General features: G+C 38.9%; 1 protein-coding gene across 1 annotated transcript; it reads left to right on the top strand.

Moving 5' to 3' along the window:
- Window positions 1-9,720: 9,720 nt before the first annotated feature.
- LOC120225858 (olfactory receptor 5M11) lies at window positions 9,721-20,605 on the top strand. The gene is made up of 2 exons (XM_039224041.1): window positions 9,721-10,320; window positions 19,625-20,605. The coding sequence occupies exons 1-2, from the start codon at window positions 9,721-9,723 to the stop codon at window positions 20,603-20,605; spliced, it is 1,581 nt and encodes a 526-aa protein (XP_039079972.1).
- The last annotated feature ends 1,228 nt before the right edge of the window (window positions 20,606-21,833 follow it).

The raw sequence follows: 21,833 nt of genomic DNA, 5'->3' as shown, positions 1-21,833 counted from the left end.
TAGGAAATGACAGAACAGGTAAATAGGTCTTGTAGCTGGTGGAGCCATGCATCTCACGTGAATATTAATTTCCAAGAAGGAGCACCTTTCTTGTCTACTCTGCCATAATAAACTCCAGTCTCTTCCCCTCTCTTAGTTTCCCATTCCGATGTCTCACAAATTTAAGAGCAGGGTGCATTACCTGATTACAATGAATGAACTTAAATTATAGAATCTTTTTACACATTATGGTTTTGTGCCAGTCAATGGTATCAGTAAAAACTCTTTTGAATCTTCATTTAGAAAACAATTATTGGGGCACCTGGGTGGCTCAGCTAGGTTAAGTTTCCAACATGGGCTCAGGTTACAATCTCACAGCTCGTGAGTTTGAGCCCCACATTGGCCTGTGTACTGACAGCTGAGAGCCTGGAGCTTGCGTCGGATTCTGTGTCACTCTCTCTCTCTCTGTGCCTCCTCTACTCTCTCTCTCAGTATCTCTCTCTCTCTCTCTCTCAGAAGTAAATAAACATTAATTTTTAAAATTTTTTTTTAAATTTAGAAAGCAATCATTTAACCTTGATATAGTGACTTTCTGTGAACTTGAGTCCTTATCTATTCAATATCATACTTTGGCTAAATGATTTCTAAAATGCCCATCATTTACAACATTATGATTCAGCTTTTATGTAGCTACAAATCCTATACCCATTACTAGCCATGTATCTCTGAGTTTAATATTAAATGTCCCCCAAAACTTTCTCTCCCAAATAATTTAAAAAGAGATTTATAAAGTTCTATAAGAATTTTAATTTTGCTAGAATGAATAAAATATTTCTTTCTTGAATTTTTCTCTTTTCAATTATTTGATAATTTTGGGGGGTGGACTGTTCTTCCAACAGATATTATTCTTTTTTTAAATGTTTATTTATTTTTGAGAAAGACAGGAGAGAGCAGGGAAGGGGCAGAGAGAGGGGGAGACAGATGATAGCAAGCAGGCTCAGCGCCATCAGCACAGAGCCTAACACAGGCTCAAACACACCCACCATGAGATCATGACCGGAGTGAAACCAAGGGTCAGATGCTCCACCAACTGAGCCACCTAGATGCCCCAACAGATATTATTCTTTAAAGAATTATGAGATTATCAGGTGCTTCCTCTCGTATGGTTATACAACATGTGTTCAATTATTGAATGGATGAAGAGAATGTTATTTGAAAATCGATTAGTGTAAACACATAATTCCAATGGGACTTTCTATTTTCTAGTGACCATTCTAAACAAAAATACATACGCATTCATTGCAACAGGCCAAGAAATTAAGCTAACATTCAAAGCTGCTTTTGTGGTGACCTGACTCCTGTGATTAAGATCCAAAACTCAAACAGGAAGAAAAACTGCGAGGATAGAAGTCAGAATTTTCATTCTTACCTGACCCCAGGAAAAATTCTGTCAGAGACACTAGTGGTCCAAATGTTAAGGTGCTGGGAGTGACTTATACCCAAATTGTAATCGGAAGCTCCTATTCCTAAACTATTTTTCAACATACACTGATGAAATAATTACAATATTACTAAAACAGAAAACTCCAGGGAGATCGTAACTTATGCAGACTTGTACTAATTAGAGTCTGGGGATTTCCACCATGGGACTGTATCAGTTTGTAACAATTTTGAGCTGATTTCTTGGAGTGATTAGGAGGTTCTTCTCATGAAATTTTTGCATTACAGACCTCCATTTATTCTAACCAGATAAGCAGAACAATTAACGATATCATAAAATAATGATACAATTCATGGCCTTTGATGTTTTTGTGACTTTTCGTGGTCTAAATTGTGTTCTATCCATTTAATTGCTATTGAATGAATGTTTGCTGAAAGGACTTTCATATCTAGAATGAAGTGGTTAAATTATAGCAGCCAGTGAGTAAAATCATTTGGGCAGGATATCATAATGAGTTTCCTAGAGATGATGCAAGATATTAAGTTCCTGTCTTAACTGTGTTATTTGGTTTTTGGGTGTTGAATATGATATCTTCATAGATCTTGGATAATAACCCTGTAGCGGCCAGTTAAATAGAGAGACATGGGACACCAAGGCTTTTCTTTCCAGAAAATAGCTTTATTCGTGCTGGCATGGGCTTAGTGAGTTAGGACCCAAGAGGCTGAGCCTCAAGGACAGCGAGGGGTTGCCTTTTGGACAACTTTTGATCCTTTGTCTCCCATATATGGTAACATACAGTGTGAATGGGGAGTCTATGTTAGAGTCATGAAGAATGTCATGCACACATACACAGCCGGTTCTCTCCTCTTGTCTTGAGGTTTTCACTAAATTCTTTATGGAGAGGCCCTTTATCAAATATGTCTTTTGCAAATAACTTCTCCCCTTCCATAAGCCGCCTTTTAGTTTTCAAAGCTAACATCGAGCTTTTGATGTTGATGAAATCCCAATAGTTCATTTCTGCTTTTGTTTTCATTGTATTCTGTTTTGCGTCTAGAAAGAAGTTGTTCTGGCTGGTGTCAAAGAGGTTGCTACCGGTATTCTCTGGGATTTTGATGGTTTCCTGGCCCCCATTTAGGTCTTTAATCCATTTTTAATTTAATTTTGTGTGTGGTGTAAGAAAGTGGTCCGATTTCATTCTTCTGCATGTCACCATCCAAAGTTTTTCATATTTGTCAAAGATGAGTTGACCATGTACTTTTGTGTCTATTTCTAGATTTTCTATTCTGTGTCATTGGTCTGTGTCTGTTTTTGTGCCAGTACCATACTGTTTTGAGGACTACAGCTTTGTGATATAACTTGAAATCCAGAATTGTGATACCTCCGGTTTTGTTTTTCTTTTTCAGGATTGCATTGGCTATTTGGGTCTTTTGTGGTTCTCTAAAAATTTTAGGATTGTTTGATCTATCTCTGGAATGAATGCTGGTGATATTTTGATAGGGATTGCGTTAAAGATGTAGATTTCCTTGGATAGTAGAGACATTTTAACAGTGTTTGCTCTTCCAATCCATGGGCATGGAATGCTTTTCCATTTCTTTCTGTCCTCTTCAATATCTTTCAAAAATATTCTATAGTGCTCAGAGGACAGATTTTTTTTTCTACCTTTCTAGTTAGGTTTATTCCTAGGTATCTTATAGCTTTTGGTGCAGTTGTAAATAGGATCAATTCCTTGATTTCTTCCTGATGATTTGTTATTGGAGTATAGAAATGCAACAGATTTCTGTACATTGATCTTATATCTTGTGACTGCTAAATTCATGGATTAGTTCTAGTAATTTTTTGGTGCAGTCGTTTGGGTTTTCTACATAAAGTATTATGTCAGTTGCAAATAGTCAAATTTGACTTCTTCCTTGATGATATGCATACCTTTATATCTGTTTTGTTGTCTGATTGCTGAGGCTAACACTTCTAGTACTATATTAAGCAAAAATGGTGAGAGTGGGCATCATTATCTTTTTCCTGACTATAGGGAAAAGACTCTCAGTTTTTCCCCATTGAGGATAATATTATCTGTGGGTCTTTCATATATGGCTTTTATGATGTTGAGGTAAATTCCATTTATCCCCACTTTGTTGGGGATTTTGTTAACAAGAATGGATGCTATATTTTGTCAAATGCCTTTTCTGCATCTATTGATAGAATCATATGGTTCTTATCTTTTTTCTTAATGTTTGTATCACATTGATTGATTTATGCATATTGAACCAGGTCTGCAGCCCAGGAATAAATCCCACTTATCATGGTAAATAATCCTTTTAATGAACTGTTGAATTCAATTTGTGTCTCTTGTTGAGAATTTTTCGATCCATGTCACCAGGGATATTGGTCTATGGCCTATAATTCTCCTTTTTAGGGGAGTCTTTGTCTGGTTTTGGAATCAAGGTAATGCTGGCTTCATAGAATGAGTTTGGAAGCTGTCTGTTCATTTCCATTTTTTCAACAGTTTGAAAAGAATATGTATTAACTCTTCTTTAAATGTCTGGTAGAATTCTTCTGGGAAGCCATTTGGACCAGGACTCTTATTTGTTGGGAGATTTTGAATAACCGATATAATTTCTTTGCTGGTTATAGGTCTGTTCAAATTCTCTATTTCAAGAGAGAGAGAAAGAGAGAGAGAGAGAAGAGAAATCTTGCCATTTGCAACAATGTGACTGGAGCTAGAATGTATAATGCTAAGCAAAATAAGTCAATTGGAGAAAGACCAATATCACATGATTTCACTCATATGTAGAATTTAAGAAAGAGGAGAGATGAACATATGGGGTTCAGGGAAAGAGTACAAAGGGAAAGAAACTAGGATAGAGTCTTAATGCTAGAGATCAAACTGAGGGTTGACCGAAGGAAGTGGGCAGGAGATGAGTTTAATGGGTGATGGGTATTAAGGGGGGCACTTGTGTGATGAGCCCTGGGTTTGTATGTAAATAATGAATCACTGATTTCTACTTCTGAAACCAATATTGCACTGCATATCCACAAAATAAAATATTTTAAAAGTACAATTTTAAATATTTAAAAACATTTAAAAAGAAAATGCACAGTGAAACTACATATTCCTACACATCCCTCCCACCATGAAGCAGAAACTCTTTAAGGACACAAATATTTTGACTTTCTCTTATACTCTCCACATTGACAGTACAGCAGTAAATACAAAGTTTCCCTAATGCCTGTTAACCCTGTATATGAATCAATGAAGGCCAGTTAACCTGGAGAATGTTTAGCATCATGTGAACTTGTCATATTTTGTTGCTAAACTATCAACAACATGATATCAAGAACTACTGAATGACCTGCTTGAATGCCAGGCTCACAGTTCACTATTTGCATCTACTAGAGAAAACTACTTAATCCGTTCTTGCTTCAGTTTATCATCTGTAAAATGAAGATAATAGTGCTAATGTTCTATAGAGTTGTGTGAGGGATAAGTAAACTCATGCTTGTGAGTTGCTAGGCCTAATGGCTAGCATATAGTAATTGTTCCGTGTCTATCACCTATATTTAATTACCCTCATTGTGATTTCTTTCCTATGGTTTCTTAAATAAATTTGTCACTTATTCCACTTTGTTGTCCTGCAGTTTTCCTTTCTGAGCGAGAAAGAAGTATGCTCAATAAAACCTGAAATTACCAGCGAGGGGATAACCAAGACTTGCTGTGGATTCACAAAATTAAGTACACAACGCACACTTCTTAAGTTATTCAGCAAGTATCTGTTGATCAGCGATCATATCCCAGGGCCCATGCTAGCTGCAGAGATCAGTTTTTGCCCATAAGGATGCAATGTAGCGGTGTCAAGAGAGGTATTGGCAGTAAATTACACAGAGTGTGTTAGACTAGGATGGGGGGCAGATCACTAAGAGCACATGGAGGAGAGAGGTCAAACTCAGTTCTGTGGAGGCAGAGAAAGCATCTTTTGAGAAGACATCTATTTGAGCCTTTTCTACTGCCAGAAGCAACTTGGATCTGCTGGGAATGAGGAAGGTGGTAACTCGAGGGGAAGCTCAGGGAATATTTACACGCAGAGATGGGCAAAGGGCAATGTATGACTGCAGGTTGAGGAACAGCCGCTATTTTCAATTGAAAACAGAGTCTACTCCGTATGTGAGGACTGGCATCAAACTTAACCCTGCCCCTTAGGTGCTACCTGACACTGGAGGAGTTAGTCCATCAATATTCCTTTAGTGGAGTTTCTGTCTTTTATGCTGAAAGTTCAGGATGGAGTCCTCTCCCCTTAAGGTTATTTTGAGGACATTAAATTACCTACGTGAAAGCTGTCCACATGTAGAAAGTGCTCACCAAGGCGTTTGCCAATGACCTGCAAGTTTTACAACGCTGCTTATGACTGACCCTCCCCAAGACTTTGACGTTCATCAGAGGGGACATTCTGAGAGTTCTGGATTTAAGAAAGAAAACAGTTTTAGGCTGAAAGAAAAAAATGGGAAATCAGACCATTGTCAAATTTTGAAGATAAAACTTTTTGGATCCCTCCCCAGAGCGCTTAGGGCAAATAGGAAATATGAAATTATGAAAAATACGACTGAGGTATATGATTAGTTTTCTGATCCCAGAGGGTCCCAATGAATCCCCGCAGGGGAGATTCCCTATGTAACACACATTGCTGCTATTCTTAAATCCTTCTGAGACTTGCTTTAAGACCTGCCCCTACCTCCCACATCCTGGTATAAATGCAGCTACATTTTACAACTTAGAAAGGCCTCAGTGAACTTCCTCAATCAGAGGTGAAAAAAATAAGTGTATTTCACAATCAGAAGTAAGTCTTGTGTTTTTATGTTCTTTATTTTTAGACAGGAGGAGATTGCTGAAAGTGTCAAACTAAGGCACAGAAATTTGCACCTTGTTTGCTAGAAATATGCCCATGCAACCCCTTCTGTGCTCAGGTCCTGAGTTTAAACCTCAATTAGTTTTTCTGACAAGAAGCTTATTGACATTTCCATTGATCTCCCTGGGTAATATTTTACAGAGCTGTCACTGGTGCAAAAGAACAAAAACCGTAAAAGTTCTACCACCATAGAAAAATGCATGGACATTTTCAGGGATGAAATGGAGCTTATCCCCCCCCCCAAATTTTTTGTAGTTACATCTATTATCTATCTATCTATCTATCTATCTATCTATCTATCTATCTATCTATCATCTACCTATCATCATCATCGTCAATCTATTTTTTGGCAAAATATAAGTGTGTACACTTATTCTAGTTGAGGATCCATAGTTTCAATGGTTTCATTAAGTTTATCATGAGATTTATATTTCAAAAAAGGAGGAAAAATAAGCTTAAGGACCATTCTTTCAATGAATCCTTGTAAGAGTTTTCTTAACTTCACATTATGGTTTTTTTCCCAGAAACAAAGTCTTTTGTCATTCACTTATAATTGATTGGGCTACAAAATTCCTGTAGACACCTTGGCCATTGAGCTCTCTTGTCCTCTATCACATTCTCAGTGGGCTGAATTCTTGCTGGGGTTTTAATTTTTTTTTTTCCCTTACCCCTTCTTCTTCTTTTCACAGAGATTAGGGTGATCACCTTCTATCCACCATCTTCAGTTCTGTTAGTCTCTGCATTCCAGGAACACCGTGCTTCATTGGCCAGCGACTTGTGCAGTTGACCTTAACCTGTTTCAGAAACCTATTTAGATAGGTTTTATGCTCTGCTGTCACCACCTTGAAATGCTTACTAATTTTGAACAATGATCAATTACATTCTTATTTTGCATTGGACCCTGTATATTGTGTAGCTAATCCTTATTCTGGGTTTTACCATTTGCAGTTTTCTTCTGTCCTTTTAGGACTCCTTTGATTGTTCTTCCTCCAAACGGTAGAGGCTTTCCCAGGTTGTAAACTAAATAAACCAACAACCCATTGTTCCAATGCTCATCTTTTGCTCTGGCCTGATACAGGCAGCTGGGTCTTCTGTGTCACTCTTTCAATGTAAACAGATGTTATTCATTATTTTTCCCTCTCCCCACTTATCAGAACTTCTTCTCTACTTTCAAGTGGATATTTCTGGATCTCATCAAGTCACACAGATCATGAGTCAAGACCATTTCATATCTGATAGGCAGTAATGAAATGACATGCAACATTTGAGTTTTTCTGCAAATATACCCCTCAAGTTCATTCCCTCTAGTGTCTTTATAATTATATCTGAAATGCCCACATCTGATATTTTTCTTTCCATTTGTCTCTGTCCTGGGAACCACTATCTACATTCTTTCTGGGATTTCCTGGGCGCAAACAAATATGAGATTATCTCCTAAGCCACCCTGATGATTTGTAGCATTTATAGAAATATGCTGTTTAAAGGGTGATTTCCTGCTAGATACTTCCTGAAGAGACACTGCAACTATCCCCTGACTCCTGTTGTTCAGTGGAGGATAATGATATCCTTGGTAGGGACTCATAGGTGGAGATAAAACAGGCTTTCAAAGAAGTGAGTCATTTACATTTAATGCAACATCTAAGCCTGGATTTTGAACTCCTCTGCTTGAAATCTGTACACATACACACATCAGCAGCAGTTCCAAAGAAAGATCGCATGTGATAACTTTGCCTCTGATCTTTTTCCTTCCTAAAACACCCTTCTTTAAATGAGCTTATTGTTTATTCTCTTCCTTCAGTTTGTTGCTAAAAGAGGTCACCAGTTCATAAGTACCTCACTGATGTTACTACTGAAAAGTTGAACATCCTCTCCACAAAACTCCATTTTCTTTTTCTCCATAACAATGCCATTTGAATCACCATTTACTTCATGGCACTAGTATTGGGTCTGTCCACTGTGTGTGCCTGCCAGAAAGGCATGGATTTTGAAGGCAGTTTTGTTCACTTTTGCATCGACAGTCCCTAATGACATGAGTCTTATTTCATGAACATCTAGTTTGAGGTCCACAATGACTCTGGAGGGAGACAGAACAGGTATCATTATTCCCACTTACAAATAAGGACATGAAGTAACTCATGGTTAAGTTTCATTGCTCATTATCAGCAAATGATATTAGTGTAGTCAAGAGATGTTAAGTACTCTCCCTCTGGATAAAGGAGATGAAGCACAAAATGGCATTGCCATTGTCTCTCTAAAAGCTAAACTAAAGTAGTTTTCAGTGACTCATCTTGAAATGAGACAAGAATTGGGCAGGTTTCAAAATAATTGAATATGAGAGGAAGGGCAAGAAAGAAGCATTTGAGAAAGGATGAGCAAACTAAGTGCTATTTATGATGTAAAACAGAGCAAAAAACCATATGGATTGTCATACCTCTGGATAGATACAAGTTGTAACAACTTAAATACCAACTATGCAAAACTTACCTCTTTGTTGGCACATGATGTCATTGTCGTAGACTGTTCTCAGAATAGTGAGTGGGAATTCATTTGATTTGATGATTCTTCACTCATTTATTTGTCATAATTTTATTAGACCAAAGTGAATATCCTTTTTAAAATTGTGAATCTGGTAACATCTTCATTATAATCTCCTGGATAATTTTTACATATTAAGATCCCCATATCCACATGAGAGTACATTAAACAAATTTTCTGTGACTTTTCTTGATTAAAAAGCTTTCCAAGCAATTGTTTTGTACACTAAAATTTAAAAAGTTCTTAATTCTCGTGAGGACTTGACATTATGATTTTGGGATACAGAGATGAGTAAAACATGTATAAGTAATCTATTTTTCATGCTTACACTATTCCTTTATTTTCTTTCCTAAAATTCAGTATGGAGTATGTGCTAAGAAGTCACAGTTCTATAATGAGCTGTACTTTGTCCCTGTCCTGGAGGAAGGACTATATGAGGATGGAAAGTAGATAAAAAAGGTGATAGAATATGTTACAGGGTGAATTAGAGATATGTAGGTGTGATGGATGCATAAAGCATACTATACCTTATAAGAAAAATACAGTTTGAAAGGACAAAAATATTGAAGGGAGAGGGGTTCATGAGGCTCAGTTGTAAACATGGATCATGGAATAGGCATTAAGTATAGCTATCTATAGGTATAGTTATAGATGTAACTTTAGGGATCCAGAGACAAATATAGTAATTCGATACAAAGACAAATGAAATAATGGCTTAGTACAAGGACAAATTCTGTTTATGGTAATACTCATTTGGAATGACCCATGAAAAATGTATTGGGAAAGATAATTTCAATAAACAGACATATGAATTGTGCCTTCCTGACTGCTTTATTTCCATTGTTTGCAATGCAGACTCAGGCTCCGAAAATGTCCCTCACCAACGACAGTGCAATAACAGAATTCATTCTCCTGGGGCTCACAGACCGCTCCGAGCTCCAGCTGCTCCTCTTTGTGCTGTTTCTGGTTGTGTACCTTGTCACCCTCTTGGGCAACCTGGGCATGATGCTGTTGATCAGACTGGAGCCTCGCCTCCACACACCCATGTACTTCTTCCTCACCAATTTGGCCTTTGTAGACTTGTGTTACACCTCAAATGCAACCCCACAGATGTTGGCTAATTTCTTATCAGAGAAGAAGACCATCACCTTTGTTGGCTGCTTTACACAATGTTACATTTTCATCGCGCTTCTCCTCACTGAGTTTTACATGCTGGCGGCGATGGCCTATGACCGCTACGTGGCCATATGTAACCCTCTGCACTATAGTATGAAAATGTCCAGGCGTACCTGCATCTGTTTGGCCACATGTCCTTATGTCTATGGCTTCTCAGATGGGCTGTTCCAGGCCATCCTGACCTTCCGCTTGAACTTTTGCAGATCCAACGTCATCAACCACTTCTACTGTGCTGACCCGCCACTGATTAAGCTTTCTTGCTCTGATACTTATATCAAAGAGCATGCCATGCTCGTTTCAGCTTGCTTCAACCTCTGCACCTCCCTCAGCATCATCGTGGTGTCCTATGCCTTCATTATCGGTGCGATCCTCCGGATCAAATCGGCAGAAGGAAGGCGCAAAGCATTCTCCACCTGTGGTTCCCACATGATGGCCGTGACCCTGTTTTATGGGACGCTCTTCTGCATGTATGTAAGACCACCAACCGATAAGACTGTCGAAGAATCCAAAATAATAGCTGTCTTCTATACCTTTGTAAGTCCAGTACTTAATCCATTGATATATAGTCTGCGGAACAAAGATGTAAAACAAGCCTTGAAAAATGTCCTCAGAAGATATAGGATCACTAAATGGGACTGCCTCCGATATCCAATAAATCGTAACTAAAACTTTGGCTCAAATATCTTAGCATTTTCTGATGATGTATTTTTATTTTCTCTATGAATAAGTGTCAAATATCTCAGCTAAAAATTTCAGGTCTGGGGAAAAAAATGAGCGTCACTTATTAACATACATTCTTGCACCTGAACATTTGGTCCCTGGACCACCAGCAGCAGCAGCATCACCTTGGACTTTGTTAGAGAATGTATTAGCACCACATTCTGCACCTCTGTATCCAAATCTGTGTTTTAATCTACTCATAGGTGATGTGTCAACACATTAAATTTGAGAAGCACTGTTCTCATTGAAAAGTCTCCCTCGGTGTGGCATGGAACATTCCTGTGTTCTTATTGTTTACAACAATAAACAGGATAAAGGTGCTTTCAGCTCAGTTGCTTATATTTATTTTGTTAATTAAACAATAGGTCATTATCTAGTACAATAATGATTTCAGGAGTAAAATTGAATGATTCATCCATTATTTATAACACCCAGTGCTCATCTTGACAAGTGTCCTCCTTAATGTCCCATGTCCATTTAGCCCATGTCCCCACCCACAGCCCCTCCAGCAACCCTCAGATTTTTCTTTATATTTAAGAGTCTCTTATGTTTTGTTCCTCTCCCTGTTTTTATATTATTTTTGTTTCACTTCCCTTATGTTCATATGTTTTGTATCTTAAATTTAACATATGAGTCAAGTCATATGATATTTGTCTTTCTCTGACTGACTAATCTTACTTAGCATACTATACTCTAATTCCATTCACTAGAGTGAATGGCAGGTTTTAATCTTTTCATTGACAAGCAATACTCCATTGTATATATATACCACATCTTCTTTATACATTCATCTGTCAATGGAAATCTGGGCTCTTTCCATACTTTGGCTACTGTGGATAGCAGTGCTATAAACATTGGGGTACATGTGCCCTTTCAAAAGAGCATATCTATATGCTTTCGATAAATACCTGAGAGTGCCATTGCTGGGTAATAGTGTAGTTTTTTTGTTTTTTTGAGAGTCCTCCATTCTGTTTTCCAGAGTGGCTGCACCATTTTGCATTCCCACCATCAGCGCAAAAGGGTTCCCGTTTCTCTGCATACTTGCCCACATCTGTTTTTCCTGAGTTGTTAATTTTAGCATCCTGACAGGTGTGAGGTGGTATCTCATTGTGATTTTGATTTGTATTTCCTTGACGATGAGTGATGATGAACAGTTTTTCATGCGTCTTTTAGCCATCTGGATGTCTTCTTTGGAAAAGTGTCTATTCATGTCTTTTGCCCATTTCTACAGTGGATTCTTTGGGTTTTTTTTTTTTTTTTTTTGAGGTGTTGAGTTTCATAAGCTCTTTATAAATTTTGGAGACTAACACTTTATCCGATATGTGATTTGTAAATATCTTTTCCACTTTTATCCATTTGTAGCATCATAAATGTGTTTTGCCAAGACAGACAAGTTCTGTACCTAGATTCTACTGAAACTTGTGGCTCTGAGAAACTCCTGAACCTAATTTTCAGTAGACAGGGCTGGATCGAACAATTGGACTGTTTTCTCTCTGGACAGAGTTGGTGCTGCCATTGGGAGAGGTGAAAACCAAGGTAATTGACTTTCTTTTGACAGACTTGGGCCTTCGTCCTTGAGATCTTATAGCCAGTTTCACATAGGAATGTAAGGAGCTACCGAGTTCCTTTCATGCAATCCTCACAAGACCCTCCAGCCAGCAGTAAGTCATCTACATACTGAAGCAAGACAGCCCTGTTGATCCACTAGGAAGGTTCTTAGGTCTGAGGTTAATGCAGTGGCAAAAATAGTTGGGGGAGATTTTGAGCCCCTGAGGAAATCTAGTCCAAGTCAACAAGATCTTGTCACCATTCCCAGGTTTCTCCCACTGGAAGGTTAAGAATGGTTGACCCTGGGGGGGGGCCAGGCAGGTGCAGAAGAAGGCATCCATGAGGTCTAGGCATGTGAAAAAGCCAGCTTTTGTGGGGATAAGGCCCAAGAGAGTGTATGGTTTTGGTACAGCTGGGTGCAGGGTGATGGTGGCCTCGTTACCGCATGCAGGTCTTGTACTGGCAAATAATCGTTAGTGCCTGGATCTGGACTAGTAGGAGAGGTACATTCCAAGATGACTTATAGAGTCAGAGGATTCCGTATTTTAGAAGTCTCTCCAGGCACTTATGTATCCTCACCTGTGCCTTAAGAGGGATGAAATATTGTTTTTGGTGGATGTGCTTTGCCCCTGGCTTTAGTTCTACATTTCCAGGAGGTATGTTCCAGGCCAGTCCTGGTGGGTAGTCCTCAGCCCACAGCCCCGGTACTCTGAAGGGCAATTTAGGTCCCTTTTGTGGCTTCTTCATGAGACTGAAGAGAAACCACTCATCTCCTCGGGGAATTGTGAAAGTCATCATCTGTGCTTCTGGATTTTGTAGGGTAGTGCAGTTTGTCCATGGGAGTTGAAAGTTATCTGGGCTTACAGCTTTTTCAACAGGTCTTGGCCCATTAAAGCCACAGGGCAGTGGAGGAGGTATAGAAATTCATGGATGAGTTCATGACTGCCTAAATTACATTGCAGGGGCAGCAGGAAGGGACAGCCTATCTGATTGCCCATGGTCCTCACAGTGGTGGTTTTGTCTCTGTGAAACATGGTCCACGAGTTAGGTCACCACTGAATGTTTCACCCCAGTATCTACCATGAAGTCTATGGGTCATTCCCCCACATTCATTCAGACCATAAGCCCTGGCACCTAAAAAATAAAGCCCCGTCTGTCTAGGTCCTCCTCATACTCTTTTCTCTTTTTAGCCCCACAAAATCATCTTCCGGGATTCCAATGAGTCCTTGATTCTGCTTGATACTGGCCTTGGACCACATGGCCTCTTTCTTTTCGCTGGAGGTTCTGCTGAGAATTACCCAGATGCAAGGGAACAGTCATTTTCCAGGGCCCTTTCTGACAACAGTGAACACATTCATCCTGTCCTGGCTTTGGTCCTGGGTGAGATGATCCTCCCTGCTGTTCCCCTTTTTGGCCCCAGCCTCGTCCTTGTGGGTCACCTTTCCAGAAGCATTCCAACTGCTCCACGAAGGCAGCAGCTAACAACTCTGCCTTTTTCTGCATCTTACAGTACTCTTCCCTTAGCACTACTTGGTACGGTTGGCAAACACCTTAGTTGCTACTTATAGCAATTAACTGGCATTTATGCCAGTAAAACCCTCTAGCTTTTGCAGCTTGTGCTGAATGTCTCCTTTGGCCTGACCTATGAAGGCTGTGTTGACCATACACTGGTTTATGGACACCTCTGGCTCAATAGGGGTGTAGAGACAAAATGCCTCACCTAGTCTCTCATAGAATTGGCTCAGGTTCTCCTCGGGTCCCTGGAGCACTTCTAATGTTTTACTCATATTCATGGCCTTTCCCCGCCCCCATCTTCATGCCATTTAGAAGGATTCTTGATACCATTCAGTCCTAATGAGCCCATTTATGATTGAGTCTTCTGAGTCCCATTTGAGATCCTCCCCAGGGAAGTAAGTCTAAGCACAAGCCTGGGTGTCTAGCGTCCCAACCAGGGCATTCTCCTCTAGCCATGTTAGGGGTCACTGCGTAATTCGTGACGCTCTTCTGTGTCAAAGAGGGTCAGGAGTAATTGGCAGAAATCCATCCACGTTGGTTTATGGGTTTGAATTATGGACTGCATTAGTTCCATAAGCCTGAGGCTTCTCTGTATAGGAGAGAGTATGGTGTTTTCAATTTAGGAGGGCCATAGTGGTAAAGGGTTGGTACACAAAAACATCTAGCCACCTGGGATCTGGCCTTCCTGATCATAATAGATGGGTCCCCTAGTTTCCCTCAGTGACGTCTTCAGGGCCCCCCGATGTTTCTGCAGGGAGGGACTGTTTCCACTGCTCTGATCTTCTAGTTGCCTTCTGGGAAGAGTGTAATGTGTTGGGACTGGTGAGCCGTTCACATCCAAAAAGACTAGTATTGCTAGAGATAGTGAGGTCTCCGGACTAGTGGAAGGCTCTGGTGGGATTTTAGCAGTGGGACAGCCAGAGACACAAGAGGCAATGAGGGGTACAGTGTGGCATAAAGCCGTGGGGTCCCCTTAGGGACCTGGTGGAAGCATCTGGTGGAAGCCATAACACAAGCCATCATAACTTTACAGTTTTCTTCCACACAGACTTTTAGCCAAGGCAGCCAGGATAGGACCAGGTCTTACCAACAGTCAATGTAAGGAAAATGGTTGGGGTGGCCTGGATCTCCCATAATGACCCTGAACACTCGGCTACATTCTGATTTCTTTCCCATGGTTCTTAAACAAAGCAGTCACCCATTCCACTTCATCTCCATACAGCTTTCATTCCTGAAGGAGAAGGAAGTAAAACCTGAAATGAGCAGGGAAGGGATAATCAAGACTTGCTGTGGATTCACAAAATTAAGTACACGTTGCACACTTCTTAAGGTATTCAGCAAATGTCTGCTGATCAACAATCCTATACCAGAGCCTATGCAAGCTGCCTAGATCAAAGTTCTTTCTTGTAAGCGTTGCAGTGTCATGGTCAAGAGAGATATTGGCAGATAATTAAACAGAATGTGTTAGACTGGGAGGGCAGCAGAGTGCTAAGAGCCCACGGAGGATGGAGGTAAATCTTGGTTCTAGGGAGGCAATGATAGCATCTTTGGAGAAGGCATCTGTTTGAGTTTTCCTACTGCCAGAATCAAATTGGATGTGCTGGGAAAGAGGAAGGTGGTAACTGGAGGGGAAGCTCAAGGAATATTTATCACCAGAGATGGACGGAAGGACAAAGAGTGACTGCAGGTTGAGGAATGGCAGCTTACTTTCAATTGAAAACAGAGGCCACTCCATATGTGAGGATAGGCATCAAACTAGACCCTGCCACTTAACATATCTGGACAAAAAAAGGAATTAGTTCATCAGTGCTCCTTATTGGAGCTTCTCTTCCTCATCTGAAAATTCAGGATGCAGCGCCTGCCACTTAGAGTTATTCTGAAGACATTTAAATTACCTACCTGAAAGTTGTCCATGCATAGGACATATTCACCATGTGTTTGCCAACGACCTGTGTGTTTCACAATCCTGCTTATAATTGACCCTCCCCAAGACATCAGTGTTCATCGGAGGGGACATTCTGAAAGTTCTGGATTTTAACAGAGCAAACAGTTTTAGGGTGAAAGAGAAAATAAGGAATAAAAAGACTATTGTTAAAATCTGAGAATGAAATGTTTGTGTCCCTTCCCAGAGCTCTTAGGGCAAATAGGAAATATGAAATTATGAAAAATACGACTGAGGTATATGATTAGTTTTCTGATCCCAGAGGGTCCCAATGAATCCCCGCAGGGGAGATTCCCTATGTAACACACATTGCTGCTATTCTTAAATTCTTCTGAGACTTACTTTAAGACCTGCCCCTACCTCCCACATCCTGGTATAAATGCATCTACACTTTACAGCTTAGAAAGGCCTCAGTGAACTTCCTCAATCAGAGGTGGAAAAAAAACTGGTGCGTTTTACAATCAGAAGTAAGTCTTTGTGTTTTTATGTTTTTTAGTTTTAGACACGAGGAGATTGCTGGAAGTGTCAAACTAAGGCACAGAAATTTGCACCTTGTTTGCCGGAAATATTCCCATGCAGTCCCTTCTGTACTCACGTCCTGAATTTGAATTCAGTAAGTTTTTCTGACAAGATGATTATTGAAAGTTTCATTGATCTCCCTGGATAATATTCTAAAGAGCAGTCACTCGGGCAAAAGAACAAAAAAGGGTAAATGTTTTATTTATATAGAAAAATACAAGGACATTTTCAGTAATGGGATTAAGCTTACTCCAACAGAAAAGTTCTTGTAGTTAGAGCAAGGTAATCAATGAGTCCTTTACATCTATCTATCTATCTATCTATCGTCTATCTATCTATCTATCTATCATCTATCTCTCTCTCTCTCTCTCTATCTATCTATCTATCATCTATCATCTATCTATCATCTATCTATGTTTTCTGGGAATGATTTTGAGCTTGTGTATTAATCCTGGTTGAAGATCCATAGTTTTAATGGTTTCATTAAATATTTCATGAGGTTTATATTTTAAAAAGGAGGAAAAAGAAGATAAATGTCCAATTTTTCAATGAATTCTTTCTAAGAGTTTTATTTCTTTACTTTATTTTCAGAAAAAAAAACCTTTGTCATTCACTTAAAATATATTGGGCTACAAAATTTCTGTAGATAGAGTGACCACTGAGCTGTCTTGCCCTCTAGTACATTCTCACTAGGGCTGAATTCTTGCCTGGGTTTTAATTTAATCTTCCTTACTCTTTTTTCTTGTTCTGTTCAGAAGGGTGAGGGTGATCACCCTCTATCCCCCATCTTTAGTTCTGTTAGTCTCTCTGTTCCAGGAATACCATGCTTCACTGTCCAGAGACTTGTGTAGTTGACCTCCACCTGTTGCAGAAACCTGTTTAGATAGGTTTAATACTTATTGAGCTTGAAATGCTTAATAAGTTTTGAACAATGATCAATAAACCACTAATCCAACAACACATTGTTCAGAATGCTCTCCTTTTGCTCTGGCCTGATACAAGTAGCTAAGTCTTCTGTGATGTTCTTTGCCTGTAAGCACATGCTATTCATCTTTATTTTTCCTCTCCCCAATTATCAGAACTTCTGCCCTACTTTCAGGTGGATATTTCTGGATCCCACACAAGTCACCCAGATCATGAGTCAAGACATTTTCAGATACAATAAGCAGTAATTAAATGACATGCAACAACTGAGTTATTTTGCAAAAGTACCTCCAGTTCAATTTCCCGTAGTGTCTTTATAAATCTGAAACACCCACATCTGATATTTTCTCTCCATTTATCTCTGTCTTGGGGACCACTATCTACTTCTTTCTGGGGTTCCCTGGGTACAAACAAATATGAGATTATCTCTAAGCCACTCTGCTGATGTGTGTCATTTAAACAAATACACTGCTTAAAGGGCAATTTCCTGATAGACACTTCTTGACGGGTCACTGCAACTATCTACTGACTCTTGTTGTGCAGTGCAGGATACTGATAATCTTGGTAGGAACTCATTACTGGAGATGAAACAGGCTTTTGAAGAAAGGAGTCATTTATATTTAATGCAACATCTAAGCTTAGGTTCTGAACTCCTCTGCCTGAAATCTGTACACATACACACATCACCAGTAGTTCCAAAGAAAGATCGTATAGGTTAACTTTGCCTCTGTTCTTTCTCCTTTCTAGAATACCATTCTTAAAATGAGCTTGCTTGTTCTCATCCTCCTTCGATTTGTTGCTTAAAAAGTTCACCTTTTTATAAGTACCTCACTGATGTTACTACTGAAAAGTTGAACATTCTCTCCACAAAACTCCAGTTTCTTTTTCTCCATAACAATTCCATTTGATACACCATTTACTTCATAGCACTAATATGTGTCTGGCCACTGTATGTGAATGCCAGAAAGGCATGGATTTTGAAGGCAGTTTTGTTCACTCTTGCATTGACAGTCCCTAATGACATGAGTCTTATTTCATGACATTTTGTTTGAGATCTGGGGGGATCTCAATGACTCTTGAGGGAGACAGAACAGATATCATTATTCCCACTTACAAATGAGGAGATGAGGTAACTCTTGGTTAAGGATCATTGCTCATTGTCAGCAAGTGATATTAGTGTAGTCAACAGATGTTAAGTACTCTCCCTCTATACACAGGAGATAAAGCACAAAATTGCAATTGTCTCTATAAAACCTAAACTAAAGTAAGTTTAAGTGACTCAGCTTGAAATGAGACAAGAATTGGGCAGGTTGCAAAATAATTGAATATGCGAGGAAGGGCAAGAAAGAAGCATTTGAGAAAGGATGAGCAAACTAAGTGCTATTTATGATGTAAAACAGAGCAAAAAACCATATGGATTGTCATACCTCTGGATAGATACAAGTTGTAACAACTTAAATACCGACTATGCAAAATTTACCTCTTTATTAGCACGTGATGTCATTGCTGTAGACTGTTCTCAGAATATTGAGTGGGAATTCATTTGATTTGATGATTCTTCAATCATTTATTTGCCATAATTTTTTTGACCAAAATGACTATTCTTTTTAAAGTTGTGATTCTGGTAACATCTGCATTATAACCTCTTGGATAATTGTTACCTATGAAGTTCCCCATATCCCATATGAGACTACCTTAAACAAATTTCCTGTGACTTTTCTTGATTAAGAAGTCTTCCAATCTATTGCTTTATACACTGAAATTCAAAATTGCTTAATTTTTCAGAGGACATGACAACATGACAATCTCCATTGTCATGCAGAGGTGATTAAAACATATGTAAATAATCCGTTTTTCATGATTACCCTTTTTCTTTCTTTTCTTTCCTAAAATTAAGTATATAAATATGTGCTAAGAAGTCAGTTTGATAAAGAGCTGGACTTTATACCTGCCCCTGAGGAAGGAATGTATGAGAGGAGTGGAAAATAGATACATAAAGATGATAGAATGCATTGCAACGTGAATTAGAGGTATGTAGTTGTGCTGGAAGCATAAAGCATATTATGCCTTATAGGAAAAAAAATAAAGTTTGAAAGGAAAAAATATTGAAGGGAGAGAGGGGACATGTAGCTCAGTTGTAAACGAGGATAATGCAATAGGTATTAAGTATAGTTATCTATAGATATAGCTATAAATATAAACTATAAATACAAATATAAATATAACTATAGGTATATAGAGATAAATATAATAGTATTCAATACAAAGACCAATGAAATAATGGCTTAATAAAAGGACAAATTCTGTTTATGGTAATATTCATTTGGAATGACCCATGGAAGATGTGTTGGGAAAATAATTTCAATAAACAGACATATGAATTGTGCCTTCCTGACTGCTTTATTTCCATTGTTTGCAATGCAGACTCAGGCTCCGAAAATGTCCCTCACCAACGACAGTGCAATAACAGAATTCATTCTCCTGGGGCTCACAGACCGCTCCGAGCTCCAGCTGCTCCTCTTTGTGCTGTTTCTGGTTGTGTACCTTGTCACCCTCTTGGGCAACCTGGGCATGATGCTGTTGATCAGACTGGAGCCTCGCCTCCACACACCCATGTACTTCTTCCTCACCAATTTGGCCTTTGTAGACTTGTGTTACACCTCAAATGCAACCCCACAGATGTTGGCTAATTTCTTATCAGAGAAGAAGACCATCACCTTTGTTGGCTGCTTTACACAATGTTACATTTTCATCGCGCTTCTCCTCACTGAGTTTTACATGCTGGCGGCGATGGCCTATGACCGCTACGTGGCCATATGTAACCCTCTGCACTATAGTATGAAAATGTCCAGGCGTACCTGCATCTGTTTGGCCACATGTCCTTATGTCTATGGCTTCTCAGATGGGCTGTTCCAGGCCATCCTGACCTTCCGCTTGAACTTTTGCAGATCCAACGTCATCAACCACTTCTACTGTGCTGACCCGCCACTGATTAAGCTTTCTTGCTCTGATACTTATATCAAAGAGCATGCCATGCTCGTTTCAGCTGGCTTCAACCTCTGCACCTCCCTCAGCATCATCGTGGTGTCCTATGCCTTCATTATCGGTGCGATCCTCCGGATCAAATCGGCAGAAGGAAGGCGCAAAGCATTCTCCACCTGTGGTTCCCACATGATGGCCGTGACCCTGTTTTATGGGACGCTCTTCTGCATGTATGTAAGACCACCAACCGATAAGACTGTCGAAGAATCCAAAATAATAGCTGTCTTCTATACCTTTGTAAGTCCAGTACTTAATCCATTGATATATAGTCTGCGGAACAAAGATGTAAAACAAGCCTTGAAAAATGTCCTCAGAAGATATAGGATCACTAAATGGGACTGCCTCCGATATCCAATAAATCGTAACTAAAACTTTGGCTCAAACATCTTAGCATTTTCTGATGATGTATTTTTATTTTCTCTATGAATATGTCTCAAATATCTCAGCTAAAAATTTCAGGTCTTCACTTATTAATATACATTCTTGCACCTGAACATGTGGTCCCTGGACCAGCAGCAGCAGCATCACCTTGGACTTTGTTAGAGAATGTATTAGCACCACATTCTGCACCTCTGTATTCAAATCTGTATTTTAATCTACTCATAGGTGATGTGTAAACACATAAAATTTGAGGAGCACGGTTCTCATTGAAATGTCCCCCTCAGTGTGGCATGGAACATTCCTGTGTTCTTTTTGTTTACAATGATAAACCAGATCAAGATGCTTCTTGCTGAACTCCTTACATTTATTTTATTCTTATTACTGTCTATCTTTTGGGAGTAGGAGTCTTTGTGAAACACATCCTTCCATACTTCTCCTTTGAGTTACTAAGTAAAATCAAAAATCATGGATCATGATAGTCTTCCTGTTCCTTGTGAATGTGCTCATATAATGGTCAATATCAGAATGTAGAAGAGAGAATAGGGTGATTTTCTTTTCCTATTTCTGAGTTTGTGGTACCAGTCTGTGGTCTCTGAACTATAGGGACCCACTTCTTCCCTCTGACCTGCAAGCCTGAATCTATGCACTCAAGTCTAGGAAAAGAAAGAATATTTTCAGTGTTACTTGGATTTTAAAAATCTAGAATTACTTGTCATTATCCTTTATCTTCTTTTCTAGGTTACAAGTGAAAATTTGGATTTGAGTTTTTCTCTTTTCTCATGTAAATGTTTATTCCATTTACCTAAACACTGCTTTAGCTGTAAACTGCTGATTTCCTATTTTTTACATTTATTTTGCAACATTTTCCTTTTTTTCCAGTGTCTTCTTTAACCTTTGAGCTATTTAGAAGACAGTGCTTAATTATCATATATTTAAGATTTTAAAAGATATATTATTGTTATATATTTGTAATTTAGTTCTGTTGTCAGAGAATATGTGCCTTACAATTTTAATCTTGGAAATTTACTAAGTTTAGTGTTTTATTTATAGCTTTATTGAGATATAATTGACACATAACATTGTATATGCTTAAGGTGTACATTGTGATGAGTTGATACATGTATTTGTTATGAAATTATTATCACAAGACTAATTAACACATCTATCATATTGCATAAGCATAATTTTTTCTTTTTCTTTTCTTTTTTTTTTTAAG

This window comes from Hyaena hyaena, unplaced genomic scaffold (genome assembly GCF_003009895.1).
Source record: "Hyaena hyaena isolate Hyena2069 unplaced genomic scaffold, ASM300989v1 scaffold_1535, whole genome shotgun sequence".
Lineage (NCBI taxonomy): Eukaryota > Metazoa > Chordata > Mammalia > Carnivora > Hyaenidae > Hyaena > Hyaena hyaena.
This window is presented reverse-complemented; position numbering and strand designations above follow the sequence as displayed.